The sequence below is a fragment of the Toxotes jaculatrix genome, chromosome 4 (assembly GCF_017976425.1).
Source record: "Toxotes jaculatrix isolate fToxJac2 chromosome 4, fToxJac2.pri, whole genome shotgun sequence".
Lineage (NCBI taxonomy): Eukaryota > Metazoa > Chordata > Actinopteri > Toxotidae > Toxotes > Toxotes jaculatrix.
Window position 1 is genome coordinate 23,855,393 of NC_054397.1, and position 21,162 is coordinate 23,876,554.

A 21,162-nucleotide genomic window follows, 5' to 3' on the forward strand; every position below is an offset into this window, starting at 1 on the left:
TTGTCTCAGAAAACATCTTTTTTTTTTGTTTTTCTTTTTTATGATTTGAGGAAATGTTGGTCAGCTTTGACATTTTCTTCTGCAGGGACACTGCATTTTCAGATTAATTCTACCATTATTCTAGTACAGTGGAGGTGAGGTGAATGTTGTTGAATGAAAGTGACATTAGAAAAGACTCCAATGTTGTGGTCATAGACCATTGTTTCTTTTGTTTACAGTTGAAATAAGTTCTAAGACTTTGTCGAAAAACTGCTGCCTCTGAGGCCCATCCACTACGTGATGACTGATTGTTATTGTATATCATTCTTTCTTTTTAATCCAAATAGTTATTCTCACTTTACAGCAGTATTATTGTCTCTTCAAATCTGATTGTTGCATCTACTCTGCTGTACCTGTTGCTCTCAGGTGCTCTGTCGTCTGAAGACATGAACCTAATTGTCCAAAGAAAATTCATCAGTCAGTTCCATACAGTTTTAGTGGGTTTCTTGGCAAAATGTAAACAAAATCATCCACAGCATGGCAACTGTACCATGTACTACACAAAGAATGCCCGTCTTTAGGCAATGATTGACATTTTTATTACCGAAAAATGCAAAATATGTCCATAGAAGATCATTTAATATACATGCATGTTTTTTCAAGGTAAATGTATTTAAATGCGATTAAACAGGGAGAATAATCTTCCTTCTTGCTCACTCTATGCACTGATTTTTTTCCTGACTCCCCTGAAATGATCACACCTATTGTAGTAGCTCACAAGAAAAATACAGGCATGTTATTGTGCATTTTAATGGGTACAAATGGTTTTCTGCTGCCACACACCACACATGCTGGCAGCCAAAGATTTGTTCCAAGAAAGATTTTTTTTCCCCAATCTAGAAAAAAAAATGTAGTCATGCAGTACAGCACTGCTTAATCAGCGCTCACATTTTATTTAAGCATAATATCTGAGCACAAAATGACTATCACCAATAGAAAATTTCACTTCATAGCAAAGACATATTGTTTTAAATAATTTAGAATCATAAACAGTCTATCCAATACCCAGTGCAGAGTGCAGACGTAAGACGCTGAGCAACCTAACCTAAACCCTTCAAGGCCACATTACAAAAGCAGACATCAGCAGACACAACCACAGTGGCAGTGACAGACTTAAAGCAGGAGGGCCACCCGAACGAACAATTGAGTGATAGCACTTTCCCACATTGCCGACATTATCTACAGCTATGAACTCAACAATCTGCGAGCAGCAGGAAGCATTGTAGTTCGCCTGGATGATGGGAGCACTCAGGGAGGTGTATGTGAGGTTTCCATCGCCCTGTCGGAGGGAGATTCTCTCTATGCCGGTGCCGTTTCCATCAGTAAGGTTGGCCGAGAGCTCCCACTGGAAAGGTCCACACTGAGACACATCTTGAGGGCAGTCATCAGCCAGCACACTAACCACTTCACACAAAGGCTGAACAAAATCAGTGATCTGGACAGGGAACAGAAAAAAAATGTGGGAAATTTAAGCATGAATCACAGCAAAGGGAAAGTTAGATCTACATGACACTTGTATAACTTCTAAAGAAACACATCTGTTCTATGGTCAAGTTCAAAAGCTTTTCTATTTATTTATTTCACTCTTTCTATCTAGGTGTAATCCAGGATGTGTCTGGTTACCTTGGTAACAACGGACAATCTCAGAACGACGTAATTGGAGTCGACACCACTGGACGACTTGGCTTCTATAGTCAGAGTGATGTCAGTGCCTGACGTTGTGCTGGCAGGTGGAGTAATGGTCAGCGTAGCATTAGTATATTCTCCGGTTGTCAGGGTGAGGCTGTCAAGAAAAGCAAGAAAAGTACCAACCTTGATTACAGGAACTGTAATTGTGTGCATTTTGATTGAAATTTGAAGATGTAGGGGCTGAGAGGTTGTTTTTGTCGTGGAAAACTTAACTTTGCTCCAAGCAACAGGCAGCCAGGATGGATATTTGAGGTATAATGAGATACTTCAACACCATTTCCAGATATTTATGGAATTTGTACAGCTTTAGCTGTTTGTTTAATCTGCACAAAAATGGAAGCGTAAAAAGAACAATTCGCAGTTTTATGGGGGGTTTTGTGCAAGACTATTTCTTGGCCAGGACCAGTAACTGGTCTTGCAATCTAGTGACTGTAATGTAACTGTAGTGACAGTAACTGGTCTTGGCCAGACAAATGGGATATAGATTTAGACGTACCAGCCTGAGGAACTTCTTACTGTGCCATTGGATAGAAGGTTTCCAGTCTTTGTGCTAAGCTATGCTAACCTGCTGCCAGTTCTATATTCGTATTTTGACGAACACACGAGAGCGGTATCTATTTCCTCCCTCTGCAAGAAAGCAAAATAGCATATTTCCCAAAATGCTGAACTAACATCTAGAGATATTCCTGTCTATGATGATAAGGACATTTAGCAAAGGAATTCTTTTTAGCTGCTTCCCCTCACCTGCTTGGGTAGTGCATGTTGAAGTTTCTGTCATTTCTGGCACTGATGGAGTACTGACCACCAGAACCCTGGGTCATTACACTGAAGGGGAGTGTGAAAGTTGTACCTGGCTCCACACTGCTGTCCACCGCAGCCTAGATAGAAAATTAAAGAAAAGAACAAGGGAAAGAAGGAGGTGAAGAAGAGTGATGTCATTCTCACACTCCTAAAAAGTTTCAATGATCTCAGTTATAATTCTAAAATAAACTGCATTTGTATCAGTATCATTTGGATACAGTATTCCTTTGCACCCCCCATGCTTTCTGTCATCTATCAAACAAATGCTGCATGAATGGATATACAGGTTCTGAGGAGGATGTAGAGACACAGACCTGGATGTTCACTTTGGAGACGGACATTTGGGTGGTAGACTGCCTCTGAAATACAGTGTTTGACACTTTGTCCGTTCCTTTCAGAAGAACCACAAACTCTCCTTCAGGGACCGTATCAACAGTCACCAGGATGTCTCCGTTGCCCATGTCAGCCATTGTGCTATTGCTCATAGCCTCAGGACCAGACACAGTCACCAGGCCAATGTTTCCAACAGTCATTGAGGATGGACCTTTCCTTCCCATTACTGAGAGCATCAAGGTGGCTGGCTGGCCTGAGTTTCCAGAGGAGAGAAACAGAGAAGCAAGGTAGGGAGAGTTCACTTGAACTTGTATGAACTGATTTTTTGGTCACTTATCACCAAGCTGTAATCACTAGATTGATGTATTATCACCTTACAAAGCTGGTGACAGCAAACTAGTTAGCAAACACTTACACATTTTACACATCCAGCGCAGAGAAACATTAGCAACGATTAAAGTGAATTGTCTTTCTGGCCACCTGGTAAACATAAGTCCAAGATCCACTCTGATTTTAGAGACTATATTCACCAGCTATTCACTAATTTTATCTGTCTGCTGTTTGGTGCTGGACGGGTAGTATGAGAGTGAATCAAAACAAGACATCTGCAGGCCTTAAAATCAAAACAATAAGCTTAAAGATGCTAATGTGCTCTGCAGAGCCGAGGGGAACTGCAAAGGTGATCATGGGAAACAGTCACCGATGAAGTACCTTTAGGGGCCTAATTGCTTTTCACCACTAGATGATGCTGTTGTAGCACAGAGAGCACTTATTGTAGCCACTTGCCTCAGATAACACATGTACATCATTTCACTACATTGTGACTAACAACTCAGCCATCAAATGATAACTCAGTCATTTGGATGTTTGATATTCTGGGTGTGAAATGTTGCTGAAACATCAAAACATTCTCTATGATTGGAAAAAATGTACATGATGTACAGATGCTGTTGACAAGTGCTCTTGTGAAACAGTAAAATTGATTTATTGCATGTTACCTGCTTGTGGACGCCCACTGAGTACTGCATAACCTGGGTGAGGTCCTTTGAATCTTTCCACAAAGTCATAGATGAACGTAATAGTACTCTGGCCTGGAAACACAAACGCACACTTAGAGTAAATACAGATACACGCCAGTGAACTCAGTCAACTCAGTGAACCTATCAACAGAAGCAGCTTCAGTCTACAAACTTTTCAGTGGGAATAAACATGCTAGTGATAAGAAACACTTTAATGTGTGCAAGAGGACACAATTTCAATAGCACTTTTGTACAGAAAGATTGTGTATGTGTGTGCGTAATTAACAAATATGCAGTGTCTGACCTGTGACTTTGAGTGTGTATGGTTGGTTGGAGTTGATGTTGATCTGCCAGGTTCCTGTCTGCTTGTCAGCATTGAGACGAATTCTCCTCAGGTTGCCCACTGTCTGAATGGTCCCCAGTTTACCACTGGCCTCAGTGCTGCTCTGGCTCACACCTGAAAATGTTCAGCATGCATTATTAGTCATAAAGATCTATCACAATAATGTTCTTAGACAGAAAGATGGACATGGTGAGCTACCTGCAGGGTTGGTCAGTTCGAAAGTGATGGATGTCCCCGTGATGTAGATGGTGATATTTAGAAGAGATTCATCCAACTTGAAGGGGAAGCTCTCCTGCTTCCCAGGAGTCCTCTCTTGCTGAAGAACTGTCACCTAGGGCAGAAGGGACAGCAAGAGGATAAAAATTGATGATTTCAATTCTTTGGACTGATCCAGCCACGAAAGGTCTCCTAGATGCTTTAGACTGAACAGGATGAACCTACCAGAGCTGAAGTAGAGGTGTCAAGGATGATGTCTGTGGCCTGAGGCAGCTGTCTTTTGGACACCTGGATGGCCTGGCCTCCAGAGGCCAGAGCCAGGTCCTTGTAGTCGTTAAAGGAAGGAGCTGTGAGGGAACGACGGCGCCTCCTACTGGCCCCAGTCATGAAGAATGACACCTGTGGAGATTAGTTAATGTGGAGATTACAACCTCAGCTATCTGAGTTAAATTTACACATATAGACTGAGTGAACTCTGGTTATCACTGGTCTCAGTCAGTATTTACTGTTGACTTGGTGCTCCTGATGAGTGCAACAATCGTGTCCTTGAGGGCGATGTCTTTGGGTGGAGCATCAGTGAAAACATAGATGTAGGAGGAGCCTGGGGCACCAGTGAGAGCCAGCTGAAGAAGCAAAATAATGGGTCAGATCAGGTCATTCTGAATCACTACAGCCTTTCAAGGATCCATTTAAATATCTGGAAAAATGTTGACAAAGACCATCCTAGTTACAATATGACAATATCATAGCTTTAATACCTGGAGTCCTGACAGACACATCTCAGGGGTATCACCCCCACCTGTCGCTGTGAGTTTAGAAATTTCTTTTTTCATCTTATCAGGGTCTGTTGTCCTGATCATAGGCCCAAAACCTACATAAAAAACAAAGAAAACCTTTTCTCATTTTAAATCCCACAGAACCATGGTTCATGGTCTGTGTGCAGATTTACAGTATGCACCACATTTTGCTTTGTCTATTTTATCTACAGATCAAATATTAAAGAAACCGGCTTGAAAAAAGTCCCTCTGATAAATGGAGAGGCACAGTTCAACTAATATATCACATGGAGTGCTGCACCTATAAGATGAGGGGGGACTTGATACAAAGTTATTAATATATTGATTGTTATTTGGATGTATCACTTGGTGACAAACTTATTAACTTCACCAATGCATGTTGGAAAAAAAATAATGTTGTCAGCACTATGAAGATGTATGAAGCAGTGTGATGACAAAAAAAATAGTAAAATAAAATCTAACCAGTAGAAATAGAAATATACAGTCAAAAATTACATATATAACATGCTACGGCGTTATCACACTGTCAGGTGTCTAACATTACCAATGCTTTCCTAAACATGGTAGAAAAGTTCATACTGGGGTCATTGAAGGGCACCAGGATGTACTCGGAGGGCTCATCCTGTGTTCCTTTTTTGCTGTCAATGATTTCATAAACAACTGCCCTGGCTTCATCGATGTCATCAGACATGCTGCCAGTGGTGTCAATGACAAAGCACACGACAGACGAGCGGGCAATCCCCATCATTCTGTGAGAAATAAAGACAGAATGTTACATTTTTATCTTATAATAAGCAATTGAGAATGCTTTCTTTCACGAATGCACAACATGCCGATATTTTTCAAATCGGGCAGTCACACCTCAGAAAATCATTATCCCCGGCAGCTGAACGGATGTCCTCCAGTAGCTGGAGGCTTGCAGCTGTGGCTGCTTTCACAGCAGCATCGTGGAGGGCCACGTTGTCAGAGCGACGCTCATCTTTGCTGATGCCACCGCGAGGATCTGTTGTGCTGGTCATGTCACCTTCACCTCCATGGCTACATTTACCTGGCACAGACCAGACGGGGCAGGTCAAACTAGGTCATGGTTCAAAATGAATTATATGGTGGACTTGCATGCAGATTTTAATGCTTTATTTCAACTCAATAAATATTTGGAAAACTTGAATGTCTGAGTAACACAAGTGTGTATGTTAGTTAGTGGTTAACCATAACATCTAGATTCCCTATATGGTGTAAAAGGAATAGCTGACATTATTCCGTGTACTGTATGTGTACGACAAGAGTTACTGTTATGATCAGCCCCTATTGGGATTTATTTTGAACTCTGTGTTGGACTCTTTTCTTTATACCTACATATGCTGTAGTGGTAAATTTTGTCAGTGACTATGCGCCTCTCATTTAGCCTGGTGTTCTTTATGACTGTGAATGAAAAGGGGTCAGTGTATCTGAATATGGTGTGAAGATATGTTTGGTACCTTGAGGCTTGTAAGAAGATGAGATTCCCATGTAGCCTGATGTCAGTTTCTTCTCTTTCAGGATGTTGGGGAGGATGGGATTGGGGCATGTTCCACTGGCACAGTCACTGCAGGTGGCAGTGTTGACATCTACACAACAAACACGATACAGGATTAACAATACATTTAAGTCCAGACCAAGGTAAGTGGGCATTACTTCATTGCACAACTGAACAGCTGCTGTTTGTCTGTGTATGTTAGGATAATCCACAAAAATCTGTGTGGTTGAGTGTTTAATTTTTCCTAACCACACAAGTTGGAGCAGATTATTCCATTTAGACCACAGTCTCTTGCCAACAGTAAAATATGTGTAATGTTTTTTGTTTGTCAGCCTTGAAATATTTTTTACTATGAAAACAACTACAAAAGGCAGGTAACAACATAGTAGTTTCCCCGTTAATAATGAACTAATCTCCACAGGTGTTTGTCCTTCTTGAATCAGTCAGAATAGACTGCTCTCCATGGCCAAAGCATAAAGACAAAACAATGCACGCTGCTCTTTTCTATAGATTTTCTCACAGATGGAGTTTTATGACTGTCTAGTTATCTATTACTTTGTGACACGCGCCACAGAAATACATAATGATATGTGATAATCATACACACACCTGCCAGGTTTTCCAGTGTCAGATCAGGGCGTATGAGGTTGATGTATGGCTCTGTGTAACCCAGCTCCACCCAGTTACTGTGGCTGTAAAAGTCCTGAAAATATATGGAAACACACTTTCATACATATACACGGGCAGATTTCACACTCACTATTTATACAAATGTTAAAGTCTATAAATCCTTTTCCCTTTAGTCTATATTTTTACTTATTCTATTTCCTTTAACCTTTATCATTCTGTCTTCCAGTCTGTGCCAGTTTGTTATTCCAATTCCCTTCCTTTTAACTTCCTTATGCCCAATTTCTGTATTACTACACCTGTAGTGTATGAAGGACTCTGCCCAGAGTTTCCCTGGCAGCCTGGAAGTTCTCCTTGCGAATGTTGGCCTTAATGGCCACCATGCCCTCTGTGATTAGGCCACGTCCCTCCAGGAAGGCCTCAGAGTTGAAGTGGTGCGAAGCACTGAAAGAATGTCACAAGTAATAACTTGGCACTTGTACGGGCAAATTATAAAAACATTAAAGTATTGCAGTATTTTCTTTTTAATGACTGTTTTTGTTTTGATCTTTCTCCCACCTGTTGACAAAGTCACGGTCTACCAGTCCATTCTGGGTGTAGATTTCTTGAAGCGCAGAGTGAAACTTGGCACCTGACACCTCTCCTGGTGCTGTGGGCCCTAGACAGGCCTGAACCAGCTCCTCAGGAGAGGAACCCTGCAGGAAGAAATAAGTGTTTGCATTAAGAATGAAGCCATGTACCATGGGTCTGATAACGTGGTTAAAGAGTTAGCCTATGGAGCTTGTCACTGTCATAAAAACAGAGAAACAGAGGGGAACAGCTATCCTGGCTCAGATTTCACTTAACACTGAACCGTTCCTTTAAAATACTGCTTGGATCAAACCACAGAGTGGCCATTTATCCAGTGTATATGTTTATTGCTCTCTTGCTTTTTGTGGTTTGTGTGTCCAGGCTGAAATAAAACATACAGATATTTTAAAATGTGGGTGAATGCATGTGTCTTTCTGTGTGTGTGTGTGTGTGTGTGTTTACATGTTGTGTGACTGGGCTTGTGCACATTTCTCTTGCACATTCATAATCTTCCGTCCTACCGTGGGTTTGAACTCATGACCAGCAGCCTCAGCCACCGCCCGACATGTCTCCGTCACTTTTTGCAATAGAGCTGTTCCTGTAATGCTGACATGAGTGGACGCCCCACCTCCGATGGGGACAAAGGCCACAGAGGGCCCTGCTATCAGGGCCAAGCCCAGCAGGGCTAGTCCCAGCACTGAAGTCATAATCAATCTGTGGGGAGAAAACAAATGATTTATTATCAGTTATCAGTTTTCAGTTATCTGACAAATGCTCTGAAAGTACTTAAAAGTAGTTGATAGTTAATTTGATTCAATTGACCCATGTTCTGATTGTTTATGCTCAAACATTGCCAAATGTTTCTGGAAGATACATGCGAGAGATGGACAAGAATCAGACAGTCCTGGAGAAGTCTGTTTTAGGGGAAAGGACAAAGGAAAATCCTCAGGAACAGGTTCATATATGAGAATCAGCCATAATTCAAAATATGTAAAGGAGAAGGGAGAGAGAGAGAAAACCAAATCATTACACACAGGATATGCTGATTTTTAGGAACTCTGTTTGTTGTATTATTTTACATATCCTGGTCTTTTCAAAGAAAATTAGATTTTCTATTTTAAACCCAGCCAGATTGTTTTATACAGTTTTATACACTGGGTCCATAGGTAAAGATGCACATTTAGCACACAAATGGGGAATGTGTTTCTCCCATCATATTGTATTATTATGCTTTTTACTGTGGCCTTTAGTTGTTATTCACATACATTTCTCAATAAAACTGATTATGTAACCAGTGAAGTAAAAGCCAACTGAGCAACTGTGCAAGTCTTATAAAGTGGTATTTGCAGCAATGATAAATGCAGCATTAAAATAAGGTGTTACTAGCCAGGTGTGCACAGACCTGTGCATAAAGTAGTTTAAAGGAAAATTCCATTTTTTACATATTCACTATACATTATATACATTATATACATATATATATATATATATATATATATATATATATATATATATATATATATAGAGAGAGAGAGAGAGAGAGAGAGAGAGAGAGAGAGAGAGAGAGAGAGAGAGAGAGAGAGAGAGAGAGAGATTTCTCAGAATGGAAAAATATCTTAAAATATTTTTTTTCTGAAAATAAATATTTTAAAATGTAATAGGAGTACTTGTCAATTAAGAAAAATAAACTTGAAATATTATCATACCTTGGTTTCTCAACTGTGATGACTTCAGTGACTCAAAGAAGAAACACGCAGCCCCACCACCCCACTACAGCTGTATATATACAGTACCAGTACTTTGTATATAAAGGGTGGCGGCCAAGGGTCGCCCCTAGGGTGTGTCGTGTGTGTGTGCATGTTAACTTCCTGTTCATATCATTATCAGTCATCCACAGCGGCTTTCAACAGATTTGAAAGGTTTCCATCATAAATAGATAGAGATTATCATCATAAACCTGTGCAATGAGGTAAAAAGGTATTCACCTCACAGACAGGTTTAAATAAAGGTGGGGCAAGTTAACTTGATGCCTCCTTCCTACTTCTCAAGTTAGGTGTGAAGGACTGGAGATTATTTATGTAGTAATATAGAAAGTGACTGGGTTCTTCAGCTCTCTTCTTCAGCAGTATATATTCACTTACTTTTTTTGTTTGGTTGGTCGGTTGTTGTTGTTGTTGTTGTTGTTGTTGTTGTTGTTGTTGTTGTTGTTGCTGTTTTTATTTATTTATTTATTTTTACCTATGCAAACATGCTCAACCACATGAATTACACTTTCACACCCTTCTAGATGAACTTTGCTGTTCATTCCTGTCACCATGACCTGTTTCCAGGATAAAAAGGACTTAGCCAAAGCAAAGGGAGCTGGGCTGGATTATAGTCTTAACTGTTCTGAGGTCAGAGTTTGACATTTTCTGTGCATTGTTTTATCCTTATTTTCTGCCCAAGGCTTTAATTTAAGTATGTATTGTCATACATACTTAAATTATATATATTTAATGTGTATTTAATTCAGTGATATTTATTTATTTGTTTGTTTGTTTGTTTGTTTACACTCTAGTCTCAAATGGTTAAATTACTTTCCCAGTGTTACACATAAAAGACCTTAAAAATTAGGTTATGATTTAACAAAGCAGAAAAAAGTTTTCACTTCCTTATAACATTTCTGTAGAAAAGCCTGGTGCCCTGCCTTAAAAACCTTTTGACCTGTACAGTAACTGGACCACTGGTTGAACCTTATTTCAGCTCCTCCTAAATATACAGGTCCAAAGAGCACAAAGGAAGGAAAAAGAGAGCAGTTGCACAGAGAGTCAATGCTGTGGGTTGGGAAGTGTCCTGAGACTCATAGCAAAATTAACATTCATTTTGTGCTCTGTTTGTGTCCAGTATTAACTCTTCTTTCAGCTCTGTTTTGGTCTCTACAAATTCTTGAGGGAAATATCCGGCTCTTTAGCCTGTAAATTCTCTAGCTTGATCACCAGGTAGCTGCTAACATTTGCCCTTTGGTGCTGAGCAGGTAGCGTAAAATGGAATTGTAAGATCTTTTTCACTGAAAACAGCTGCCTGCTGCTGGAAATGAGGCTGATGAAAGCTCTGACAATCAAAGACTAAAGCTGAGAGCTGTACAACCAAAACCACAAGCTCAAAGTTGCTGAGGTGAGCTGATAGGAATTCTGGACGACTTGGGCGTTAATTCTCTGTGGGTTCATCACAGCTCTCACATTTTTTTCATTTGTTTATAATTATTAGTGCAGCTTTAATCACAGTCATAAATTACAAAGGTGGGTCATATTTTGTGGACTGCCAAGGACCAAAATCTGTTAGCTATAAAAGAGCTGTAAATGGAAATTTGACTTTTTAAACAAATATGTGATAACTGGTGGAGCATGAATGAGGTCAAGGAGAACAGTCACAATACCATGACAATATTCCACCCATCATTAACAACGCTGGAATATAACTACTCAAGTACTGCGATTACATCCACATTTAAAAAGGAAGAAATTAACCTACAAACCATGATGTATTGTTATAGATTCAACTATCCAGCCGTATAAATGATAGTTAAAACCAGTTCTGCTCTGGTCAGATACAACAGTAATATACCACTAATACAATGATACATCAGTAATAAGAAACCTCTGATTTAAAACACAACACTCAAAGATGCCATTTTTCTGCACTGTGACTGGTTATATTTTTGAGACTTCTGGTAATAATATTTACGTACTTTCACTTACATTTAATTTTTTATGAGGGATTTTCACTTGTCATGGAATATATTTAATTGCAGCTTTTACTTAAGTAAAGCATCTGAATGCTCCCTCCTCATCAACTCATTAACCACCATACCCTACCACCACCTACCCCGTACCCTACAGATATACAGTAAAACTGCTCAAGTTACACATCTTGACAGAGAATCATGGATGACATTTACCATGCAGCCATGCAAGGACACACATCAGCTGGTTTACATCCACAGTAACAGTATAACTGGTACTAAGGGCTGTTTTATCCATATTCATATTCTTTGTTAATTCAAGCTTTCTCATCACACTTTTCTCCAATAGCTGCAGATAACTACCAAGTAAAATCTGGATGTTGTTGTTCCAGTTGAAAGACAATCAGGACTGTCAGGATCTTAGAGGAATTATGTCTGTGTACAGACTGCACTTTGTTGATGCAGTGTATCATCATGGAAACTACGTCACGGTCTGAAGTGTCTGGGCAACTAGTTCACACAAGTCCAGCCTGGGTATGAGGATGTAGGACAGACAAAGACGTGCCACACATATTATATTTCAGTCTCTGTGACTTTCTGTTTTTCTCTTTTTTCATGTGAAATTTTCCTGTGCCGATCTGTTTCCTGTACCTGTCTGAACTGGAGCATCAGTCAAATTTGCATCCATCTTCACACATTCACTCACTCATCGGATTTCTTGTCAGCAAACTGGGTGGAGAAAAGGGAGGTAGGTCTGTGTGTGTGTGTGTGTGTGTGTGTGTGTGTGTGTGTGTGTGTGTGTGTGTGTGTGTGTGTGTGTGTGTGTGTGTGTGTGTGTGTGTGTGTGTGTGGGAGAGAGCTGTAGAAAGTGACAGAACCTGAGGGAGTGTTTGTGACAGTAAGACAAAGAGGAAAGCAGAACAGGAATTTATGAAAGATTTGGGCTTTTCCTTTTCCTCTGTGAGTGGAACCGAACATCCAGGTGAGTGTTACCCAAACATCTAAATTAATTCCGTTTACAGCACCACGATGATTGAATGTAGTTGTGATCACATCGGCAATAAGTCCATGGCTTTTGACAAACAATTGTTACTATAGTCATCAGTGCACTTTCTAATGAAACTGATGTTTCATGGTTTTGATCTACTTCATGCCGCAAGTTGTTAACTTGGTTTTTACTTTTAATCGTACTACAAACTATTTCATAATTCTTATGCAAGTCGTATTGTTATTTTATTGTTGTTGTATGCCTGCTTTTTTCCTTGCTGCCCTGATAGTCCCACAGGTGTGTTTTTTTCTGTTGTATTTAAATGACAGTTTTGTTTTTTCATTCAAACATGGTGATATTAGATGATACTGTGTATACAGTTGCAGATTTATAAGTTATATAAAGAATGCAGTCTAATAAGAGTCCTGCTATAACTTCTGCCTTTGTGAAGGTTATACAGTTTACTTTTTGTTTCCCTGAAACTGCTTTACAGAGATGCTTTTCAATTGTATGCCATTTTACTGAGAGGGGTTTGTAATGTTGTGTCCTCACTGTTTATATTAATGTGTCACTAAATCAGCTAGGTGTAACCAGTAAATACAATACTATGTGCAGTTTACACTTGGTGGAAGAAGTCGTGTCAGCATTGTGTCATGGATATATTTACTCACATCTGTATTCATGTGCAGACACGATGCTATGTTTGCCTCATCTTGGCAGTCAGTGTTAGGGGATATGACTGACTGTGTGTATGTAAGAATATAATGGTAACATGTAATTTAAATAGTCAGATTTTTTTTAATTTTACAGTGTTTAGTGATAACTAGATGTTCCACGTCAGCTATTTCTTGCATTACCTCACATAACCCCACATAACCATAACTGACCTACTAAACTATTACCTGTTTTGACGCTATTGTTTCATGTGAAATTGTGTTCTGCAGGTCAGCTGAAACAACAGACATACGTATCCATATTATCTTCTTAGCTTATGTTAGCAGTGCTAGCTACTGTAAGTAAATACCAACAAGTCTTCTTCCTACACGACCATATAAGTCATTTCTCCCTACCCTCAAGTCCAACCCATGGAAGCGTACAAGAGACACGAGTACCAAAACCTTCGTCATCATGTTAACAATAATACAACCCATAGGACAGTACCAGCAGCAAGCATACCTACCCTTTGCCATCATGGTAACAATAATGAAAACATGGTTGAGGTTGTGGAACAATCATGGTTTGCTTAGATTTGGGCTACAAACTACTTGGTTAGGTGTGGGAAAATTTGTGGTCTGGTTAAAAATAAGTAGTTCGTTAAAGTTAGAGGACATTCATTGTCGTGGTTAGAATAATAAACATGCAGTTAAGGTTGTGGAGCAGTCATGGGTAACAGAAACACACCTGATGACTGGTTTCACACGGGAAATTAACAGGTGCTATATAGGTTAAAGTCCTGTGTCCCCTACGTCCTAATATGGACTTTGCTGCTCTGTAAGCTACATGACCTGAATTCCTCCTTTATTCATGATAACTGGAAGTCGCCTAACTATAAAACACAACTATCTGTCATAATAAGCTGCTTGAACAGATGACCTATAGCGTCATTTTTTACAGGACAGTCTCATAGATACACTTGCCACCAATCAGCTAAAATAGCCCTGTTGTTTAAAGTTCTCCTCTTGCCACATGCTAGTCTCCCAGGCATTGGTACTAGAATCCAACAAAAAGTGAGTGGTGATTAACCAGCCAGCCAGCTTACTAATTATATTAGTTCATTTCTGACTCATTATTTTGGGCTTTGCATTGGGTGATAAGTTTTTCACTTTGAGCAGACCTCTGCCACTAAAATGTAACGCTGAAATCCAGGATTTTAAATAAGGCTTGGTTACCTTCATGTCTTTAAACTTCCAACTGACATCTATCCTGGTATTTTCACACAAGATGAATAGTACAAAGTGGTTATGTCAATGAAAAAGAGGCTGATAGATAAATAAACATATAGTGAAAACATAATAAACACATCACAGCTACACATGCTTAGTCAAGCAATACAATCCCAGACTGTATTACTCAACTAAGTTCATGTTGTTTCTCAAGAAGTGGTATGTGGTTTGACAACAGCAGCAGGCATTGACTTGTCTTTATCAGAAGGACAAGATTTTTTTGTCAGATGAGGGTGCACAAACCCATTGATGATTGTTTTGTTAGTGCATCACAACTACTTGAAAGTCTGTGGAGCATGTTATGACTGTACAGTCAAGAAATTCCCAGATTTAAACAAAGGCAATTTTTGTGCTAAACACTGTGTGAGTCAGAGCATAATAAGCTTCTACTTCCAAGAATAATACTGTTTAAGACGATTCATCATCTGTTATCATGTCTGGCATTTAATAAGGTTTTCTTTGTGGTCTCCTTGGCGGCAAAGAAGATTTGTAAATGATCAATAAAGATTAAGAAACAAGATGATTTTGTTACTGATGTCATTTGGTCATAGTTTATGAGGAAAGGAGGCGGTGATTTATCAGCTACATCTACAGGCAAAGGCACATCTACTGATCATATCATCACTTTCACCATAGCAGTGGTGGAGGAAGTACTGAAGCTTAGTACTTAAGTAAAAGTACAAATATCCCGCAAAACATTTACTCAAGTGAAAATGGAAGTACTACATCAAGAATATGGCTGTCTAAGATGGCTTTCTAATTCTGAGCTGGAGGGCTCAGGCTCACGCTTAGCTGACGTTGGCTGTAGGTTCATGTTGATGTCGCATGACGTTTCTTCTCGCCGGAATCAGGCCGGTCCACCAGCTTGTGTTGCTACCAAATGCGCACTCTGCCATCATTGGAGGTAATAGAGCCACCTGATTGGTTGGCAATAGCAAACAACGCCTCAACGCAATCAGTCTATTTTTTCATGCAAGATTTTGAGGAAATTATGTTCATAACATGTAACGAGTAACGGCATAGATTGTAGAAATGTAGTGGAGTAGAAAGTACAGATAATTGCTGCAAAATGTAACGGAGTAAAATCCAAAGTATGCATTATTATTTTTACTTAAGTAAAGTACAGATACATAAAAAAAATACTTAAGTACAGTAACGAAGCACAAATACTTTGTTACATTCCACCACTGTTCACCACTATCAGCACCATTAGTGTAATTTCTTTCTACTGAAGACAGTCATGAGCATGTATTAAAAAAACATCAGATACTACAGGAGAAGGTAACACATACAACGCATTTAGCTTTCAATCAAGATGCTTGTGAGCACCAGTACCTCAGATCAGTTCTCCATTAATGTCTTCTTACTGTTTTTATTTTATTTTATTTTCCAGACTACCAATGGCAAACACGACCAGAGGAGAGCTCTTCTGCCCCCTGCTACAGGACATGCAGAGACACAACCTCAACAAAAATCAAAATGCCAATCTGGTGGTGGTTCTCATCCATGGCTTGGTCTCTTGCCTGGGGATTTTGGAGAACGCCCTGATCCTCTGGGTGGTTGGCTTCCGCCTGCGGCACCGCACCGTAGCCTCTGTCTGGGTGCTCAACCTGGCCATGTCTGATTTCCTAGCGACCCTGACACTCCCACTTTTCACCTCTTACCTTTACCACTCCCATAGCTGGGAGTTCGGCAACCCACTTTGCAAAATACAAGCTTCCATCTTCTTCTTAAACATGTTTTTATCAGCCTTCCTGCTGGCTGCAATTTCACTGGACCGCTTGCTAATTGTGGTCAAGCCGGTGTGGAGCAAGAATCACCGGTCAGTGGCAGGAGCCTGGAAGGTGTGCCTATTGGGTTGGCTATGGGCAGCAATTAATACACTACCTTACACTCTGTTCCGTTCTGTTACTAAGAAAGAGGATGGGGGGAATTTGTGTTACCATAATTTTGCCTTGATTTTATCTTCTCAAGCCACCCTGGAGAGAGATTGCAAAGTGAGGCAGGCAGCAACAGCAATCTTCAAGTTGCTGCTTGCATTCCTCTTTCCCCTGGTGGTGATTGCAGGTAGCTACATCCAAATAGGTCTCAACCTGAGGAACAGGAGCATGAGGAGGAAGCAGAGCACCACCAGACTAACTGATGTGCTGATTGTGTCAAACAAAGACGGAGCATCAGGATCTACAAATACCTCAACAACCACAAAAACAACTGATATCTTTCTCAAGCCTCTGGCCTCCAGTCCATCTATAACCTTGACACCTGCTACCTTGTCCCCCACTACCTCTAATCGGCCCACTCAAGGCCAGCTGTCCCAGAGCTTCATCAGAATGGTGACATTTGTGATTGTGGCATTTGCACTATGCTGGGCTCCCTATCACATCTTCTGCATGATTGAACTGACAGCCCAGTACTGGAGAAACAATCTCAGCTTAGTGGAGGTAGGGCTTCCCCTAGCTACCACTATTGCATTCTTGAATTCAGTGTTGAACCCCATTCTGTATGCCTTCAGCTGCCCACACTTCTGTGTAAGAATACGACAGAGTCTGGGAGCAGTGTTTGATGGACTGGTAGAAGAAGAAGGGGGCTTCCTGATGGTCCCAGGGAAGAGTATAAGAGCTCATATGAGACGGAAAAGCAGTCGAGATGTGAGCCTTGCAACACCAGGGATGCCAAAGGGTTCATTTTCACCCAGTAACTCGCCTGACATCCAACCTCCCATCTCCCTGCCTTTGGCCTCTGAAGGCCTTGAAGACAGTATCATAGGGAACACAGGACAAGAATCAAAAAATGAAGTGGAGCATAGCTGATGATTTTTTGCTTTATGTATATGTCTTAATGTACATACAAGATTAATTCAAAGCCTCTGACCTATAATGTAAAAGCTGTGGCGACCACAAAACGTACGTGGGAAAGGAATTAATGGTAAGGTTTGATATAGTCTTTCTAGCCTTGCTACTGGCATGGCTCTAAGGATAGCAATGTCGATCGGTTGATCCACTACTTTGGTCCATACTAAAATATCTCAATAGCTACTGGATGGATTGTCTTGAAATTGTGTACAGACATTTGTGTCACCGAGAGGATGAATCCTTTCGACTTTGGTGATTTCCTGACTTTACCTCTAGAGCAAACACATGTTGACAGTTTTGGTTATATATTGAAACATCTTGAAGACCTTGAAATTCGGAACAAACATTCAGAAGAAAATCTCAGTAAAGGGATGGGAAAGAAAACCAATACATCTCTGCTACACTAAATATGATCATTATGACTGATTTTTCTGATGTTTCCTTTTTTGTCACGTGACATCCTGTATAGTTTTACCTATTTGGGCACCTAAAATGCATTCAAATGAAACATTAAAATCCTGTGAAAATTGTGACAATGGGAACACAGGCATACAGTGGTTTTGTTGTGGGATCACATGCTAGAAACAAGAAGGACCTCTGACTGAGGGTTTATTCTATGCAAGGCCACCAGAGAGCAGTAACGCTCTGACTGCATAGGTAGGCGTGAAATAATATTGGAGGATTGTGCTTTTCAGGTCCTGTAATCCAGGAGCACTTTAAATCTGAACTGCTGAACGTCTGACCACCTTTCTGAGTGATTGGATTTGATCATGTCTGATATCCATTTTGATTGACTGTCTCAATACCGCCACAGCAATTGTCTGGCTCCATCAAACTCAATTGGACACATGCAGCTACACACACACACACACACACACACACACAGCCTGAGGTGTAATGTAGGCCACAGCAATGTCGGATTACCTTGGAGGTAGTTGTAATTTGGAGAGAATATTAGAGAGTGAAGATCCACAATATAAAGGCAGCACAGGATTAAACCTGACAGGTCAGACAGACATACAAAGTTCCACTTTCCTCTCAACCATTCAGTTCCAGCAGATTATCTCTCCTTCCCCTTTTCAATTCATCTTTCTATTCATCCATTTCTCTGCACTACAGTATGTCTTTTTGGCTGTATAGCAATGTCTCCTCTCTGTGAATTCATGGAGTAAACAAAGAAGTGACAAAGAAACAAGAATGAAAAAATAAAAAGGAAGGTGGAATCAAGAAAGTAACAAGTACTACCACAGACTTATATAAACTCATATAAAAGTAGCCCATAATATAATTCAAGTTCAGCATGACACGGTGTACCCAATAATAACCCATAATTTAGCAGCTCTTTATTAAAAAATAACTGTGTTATGCTTTTCATTAATGTGGCAATTGAAAACTCAGTGTCTATAATGCAGTTTGTAGACTATGTGAAAATTATTGTTCTATTAAGATAAGGTTTAAATTTTGGTGCACAGATGTAAATTCATCTTTTGCTTTGCCCATTTAATTTACTATTGATGAAATGAGTTGAACCAGTCTAATACTGTGTTTTGACATACTGGGGGAGGATGTTGCAGTTTTGTTTCCCAAGTCAAGGGAAGGATTTAAAGAAAATATTAATAACTCTGAAGAGTGAAACGTAAGAGTCAGCCACCCTCCCCTCCCCAATAATTTTCGTGTAGTCCATACATGATGGAGTGATGCATGCATGGAGGATGTTAGAAGGTCCAGAGAGCAAGCATTTGAGACAAGGTCAACAAATCTATGTGAGTGAACTAAATAGTCTTAAAATTACATGGTGTAATTCAGGAAACCTCTTCGAAGAGGCATGAGTGGAATGTTGTTGATGTGAAGATTAGAGGTTACGCATGACGCCCAACTGCAAAAAAGACAGAAACACTTGGATAAGATAGAAGATAATCAAACAGCACGAGAGCACTGAGACTATATGTCGAAAACAGTGAAGCCAGTGAAAGCAGTGTGAAAACAAGTTGCTACAGATGAGAGATAATGAAAGAATGAAAGGAAATAGTAGATGGAGGTAGGGACAGTAAGTATTGCTTTAAACTGGTTTAATGCACTGCTGCAGTACTTACAGCTGACAGATGCTCGCTAGAGAATTAAGGCAGAGTCACACATCAGTGATTTTCTTCTGACCATCATGTGCTAAAATATACTTGGATGTACAAAGTGAAAAAAAGTGTTTGTTATCAACAAAAAAAAAAGCTGTAAACACCTCTGCTTTTGATGCTTAAAGTACATTTTTCTGAAGCTGTCATTTTATTTAAGCAGGGTTGTAATGGAGTATTTTGAACCTGTGTTACAGTATTTTTATTTATTGTAAAGGACATGAATGCTTTTTCCACCACTGCTGCATTTGTGATATCAGCACAAATTTAGCCAAACAGATATAGTAAAACATAGCAGGGGCATAATGTAAAGAGTCTAATAAAGTTCAGGTCATCTGTTATGTCTGTTTTCTCACTTCTGATTGCAAGTATTTTCTTGTCTTTGTCTGTGACAAAGAGTTTAATAGATCCCAAAATCCAGATCTTTAACAAACTTATTGGTTGATTCTGTTGTTTTATGCAAAGTCACTCATCATTGTTTATTCTGTTAAATGCAGGTAAAAGTGTGTGAGAAAAATGCCTGTCTAAATATGATAATGCACTGATGCAAGATCACTTAAAGGCGGAGAAAGCAATAAATCAACTTCTTGTAAATGTAAATGGCATTATTTTACTTACCCCTGGGTAGCAGGCAGGACCAGGCTTTATTTTTGCTTCCAGTTTGTGAAGAAATTCAGACAGAAAAAAGTTCTTGGCGCTCAGATCATAAAAGTGGTTCAGGACGGTTTCAGGATCCGACACTCCTACAACGGGTTAGTTTTTTTTCTTTTCATAAAAAACACCTAAGGGCAAGATTTGCTCTTTGTGCCGAACTGCACTGAATGTTTGTCAGTGTTGTTAAGATTGCTATACTGCCTTGTTGGAGCACTTTCAATCCTGTGCATATTTCTTCATTGATGTGACTTGTTAAATACAAAGGAAGTGAGAGTGAATGCTATTGGTTCATATTTCTAGTAACACAGAACTCTGGGGCAAACACTTATTCAGGACAATGCTATGTCATGGTAAATGGATGTTGAGGATGTTGCAAATCTAAAACTGTTGTACAACTTGTGGAATTCCACATACTGATTCACATGTTTCCCAAGAATAAGTAAATACAGAGTGAGCTAAAGGCTGAATGGGATGACACACCCCTTTTGTAACTAATGTGTATTTAATGGGAGATTTTTGAGTCTTTTGGCTACTGAATGTGAGTTAATTAGAAACTATTACAGTGTTCAGTATGCAGGTAAAAAGCACATCTGGTATCTTACCAGTGAAGCAACATGATGTAACTGTTGCTTAGTAGCAGTCACGTAGCCACAAGTGTCACTTACGACACAATGGTAAAGCCAAAGTACAGAGAAGTCAACAATATCTAAATATAGGTTAAACATTCAAAAGTTAACCAAGATTATCAACTGAATGTGAAGAAATAAGAGTGTTCCACAAGTGGAGTAGAGTCACCAAACAAGCAAAGGCTAAAATGTACTTATATAAGTATATAAATATAACAGATAATTAAAAAAAAAAAAAAAGGGTTTCTGCTCATACCAGGCCACATAAGGCAGTAGAACCTGTGCATTATATCTCTTATGAA

The 21,162-nt window shown here is 39.7% G+C and overlaps 2 protein-coding genes across 3 annotated transcripts; one reads left to right on the forward strand and one right to left on the reverse strand.

Annotated features, from left to right (window-relative positions):
• Positions 1 to 266: 266 nt before the first annotated feature.
• On the reverse strand, positions 267 to 20,448 carry vwa11 (von Willebrand factor A domain containing 11). 2 transcript variants are annotated; one of them, XM_041035990.1, is made up of 18 exons: positions 20,199 to 20,448; positions 8,472 to 8,664; positions 7,939 to 8,075; positions 7,680 to 7,824; positions 7,363 to 7,456; positions 6,716 to 6,844; positions 6,099 to 6,285; positions 5,817 to 5,986; positions 5,199 to 5,311; positions 4,947 to 5,063; positions 4,666 to 4,839; positions 4,423 to 4,555; positions 4,186 to 4,338; positions 3,861 to 3,953; positions 2,844 to 3,115; positions 2,473 to 2,606; positions 1,663 to 1,822; positions 267 to 1,474 (listed from the first exon to the last, which is right to left on the reverse strand). In XM_041035990.1, exons 2-18 carry the CDS (start codon positions 8,655 to 8,657, stop codon positions 1,094 to 1,096), a joined length of 2,778 nt encoding a protein of 925 aa, XP_040891924.1. In that variant the 5' UTR covers positions 8,658 to 8,664; positions 20,199 to 20,448; the 3' UTR covers positions 267 to 1,093. The 2 variants fall into 2 exon arrangements, with proteins under 2 accessions (XP_040891924.1, XP_040891925.1); XM_041035991.1 differs by lacking the exon at positions 20,199 to 20,448 and adding an exon at positions 9,657 to 9,678.
• LOC121180515 (prostaglandin D2 receptor 2) lies at positions 6,865 to 19,744 on the forward strand. The gene is given in 4 exon segments (XM_041035996.1): positions 6,865 to 6,896; positions 12,338 to 12,419; positions 15,996 to 17,373; positions 17,375 to 19,744. Coding segments are annotated over 2 exon segments (1,455 nt in total). The 5' UTR covers positions 6,865 to 6,896; positions 12,338 to 12,419; positions 15,996 to 16,002; the 3' UTR covers positions 17,459 to 19,744.
• Positions 20,449 to 21,162: the final 714 nt, after the last annotated feature.

Excerpts from the sequence above, each read along its gene's own strand:
- vwa11 (XM_041035990.1), bottom strand. The coding sequence starts at position 8,657 with ATGACTTCAGTGCTGGGACTAGCCCTGCTGGGCTTGGCCCTGATAGCA. Across the intron at positions 6,286-6,715 it reads ATCTTCTTACAAGCCTCAAG|GTAAATGTAGCCATGGAGGT; the intron begins GTACCAAACATA and ends GGTCTGTGCCAG. Across the intron at positions 3,116-3,860 it reads CAGTGGGCGTCCACAAGCAG|GCCAGCCAGCCACCTTGATG; the intron begins GTAACATGCAAT and ends CTGGAAACTCAG.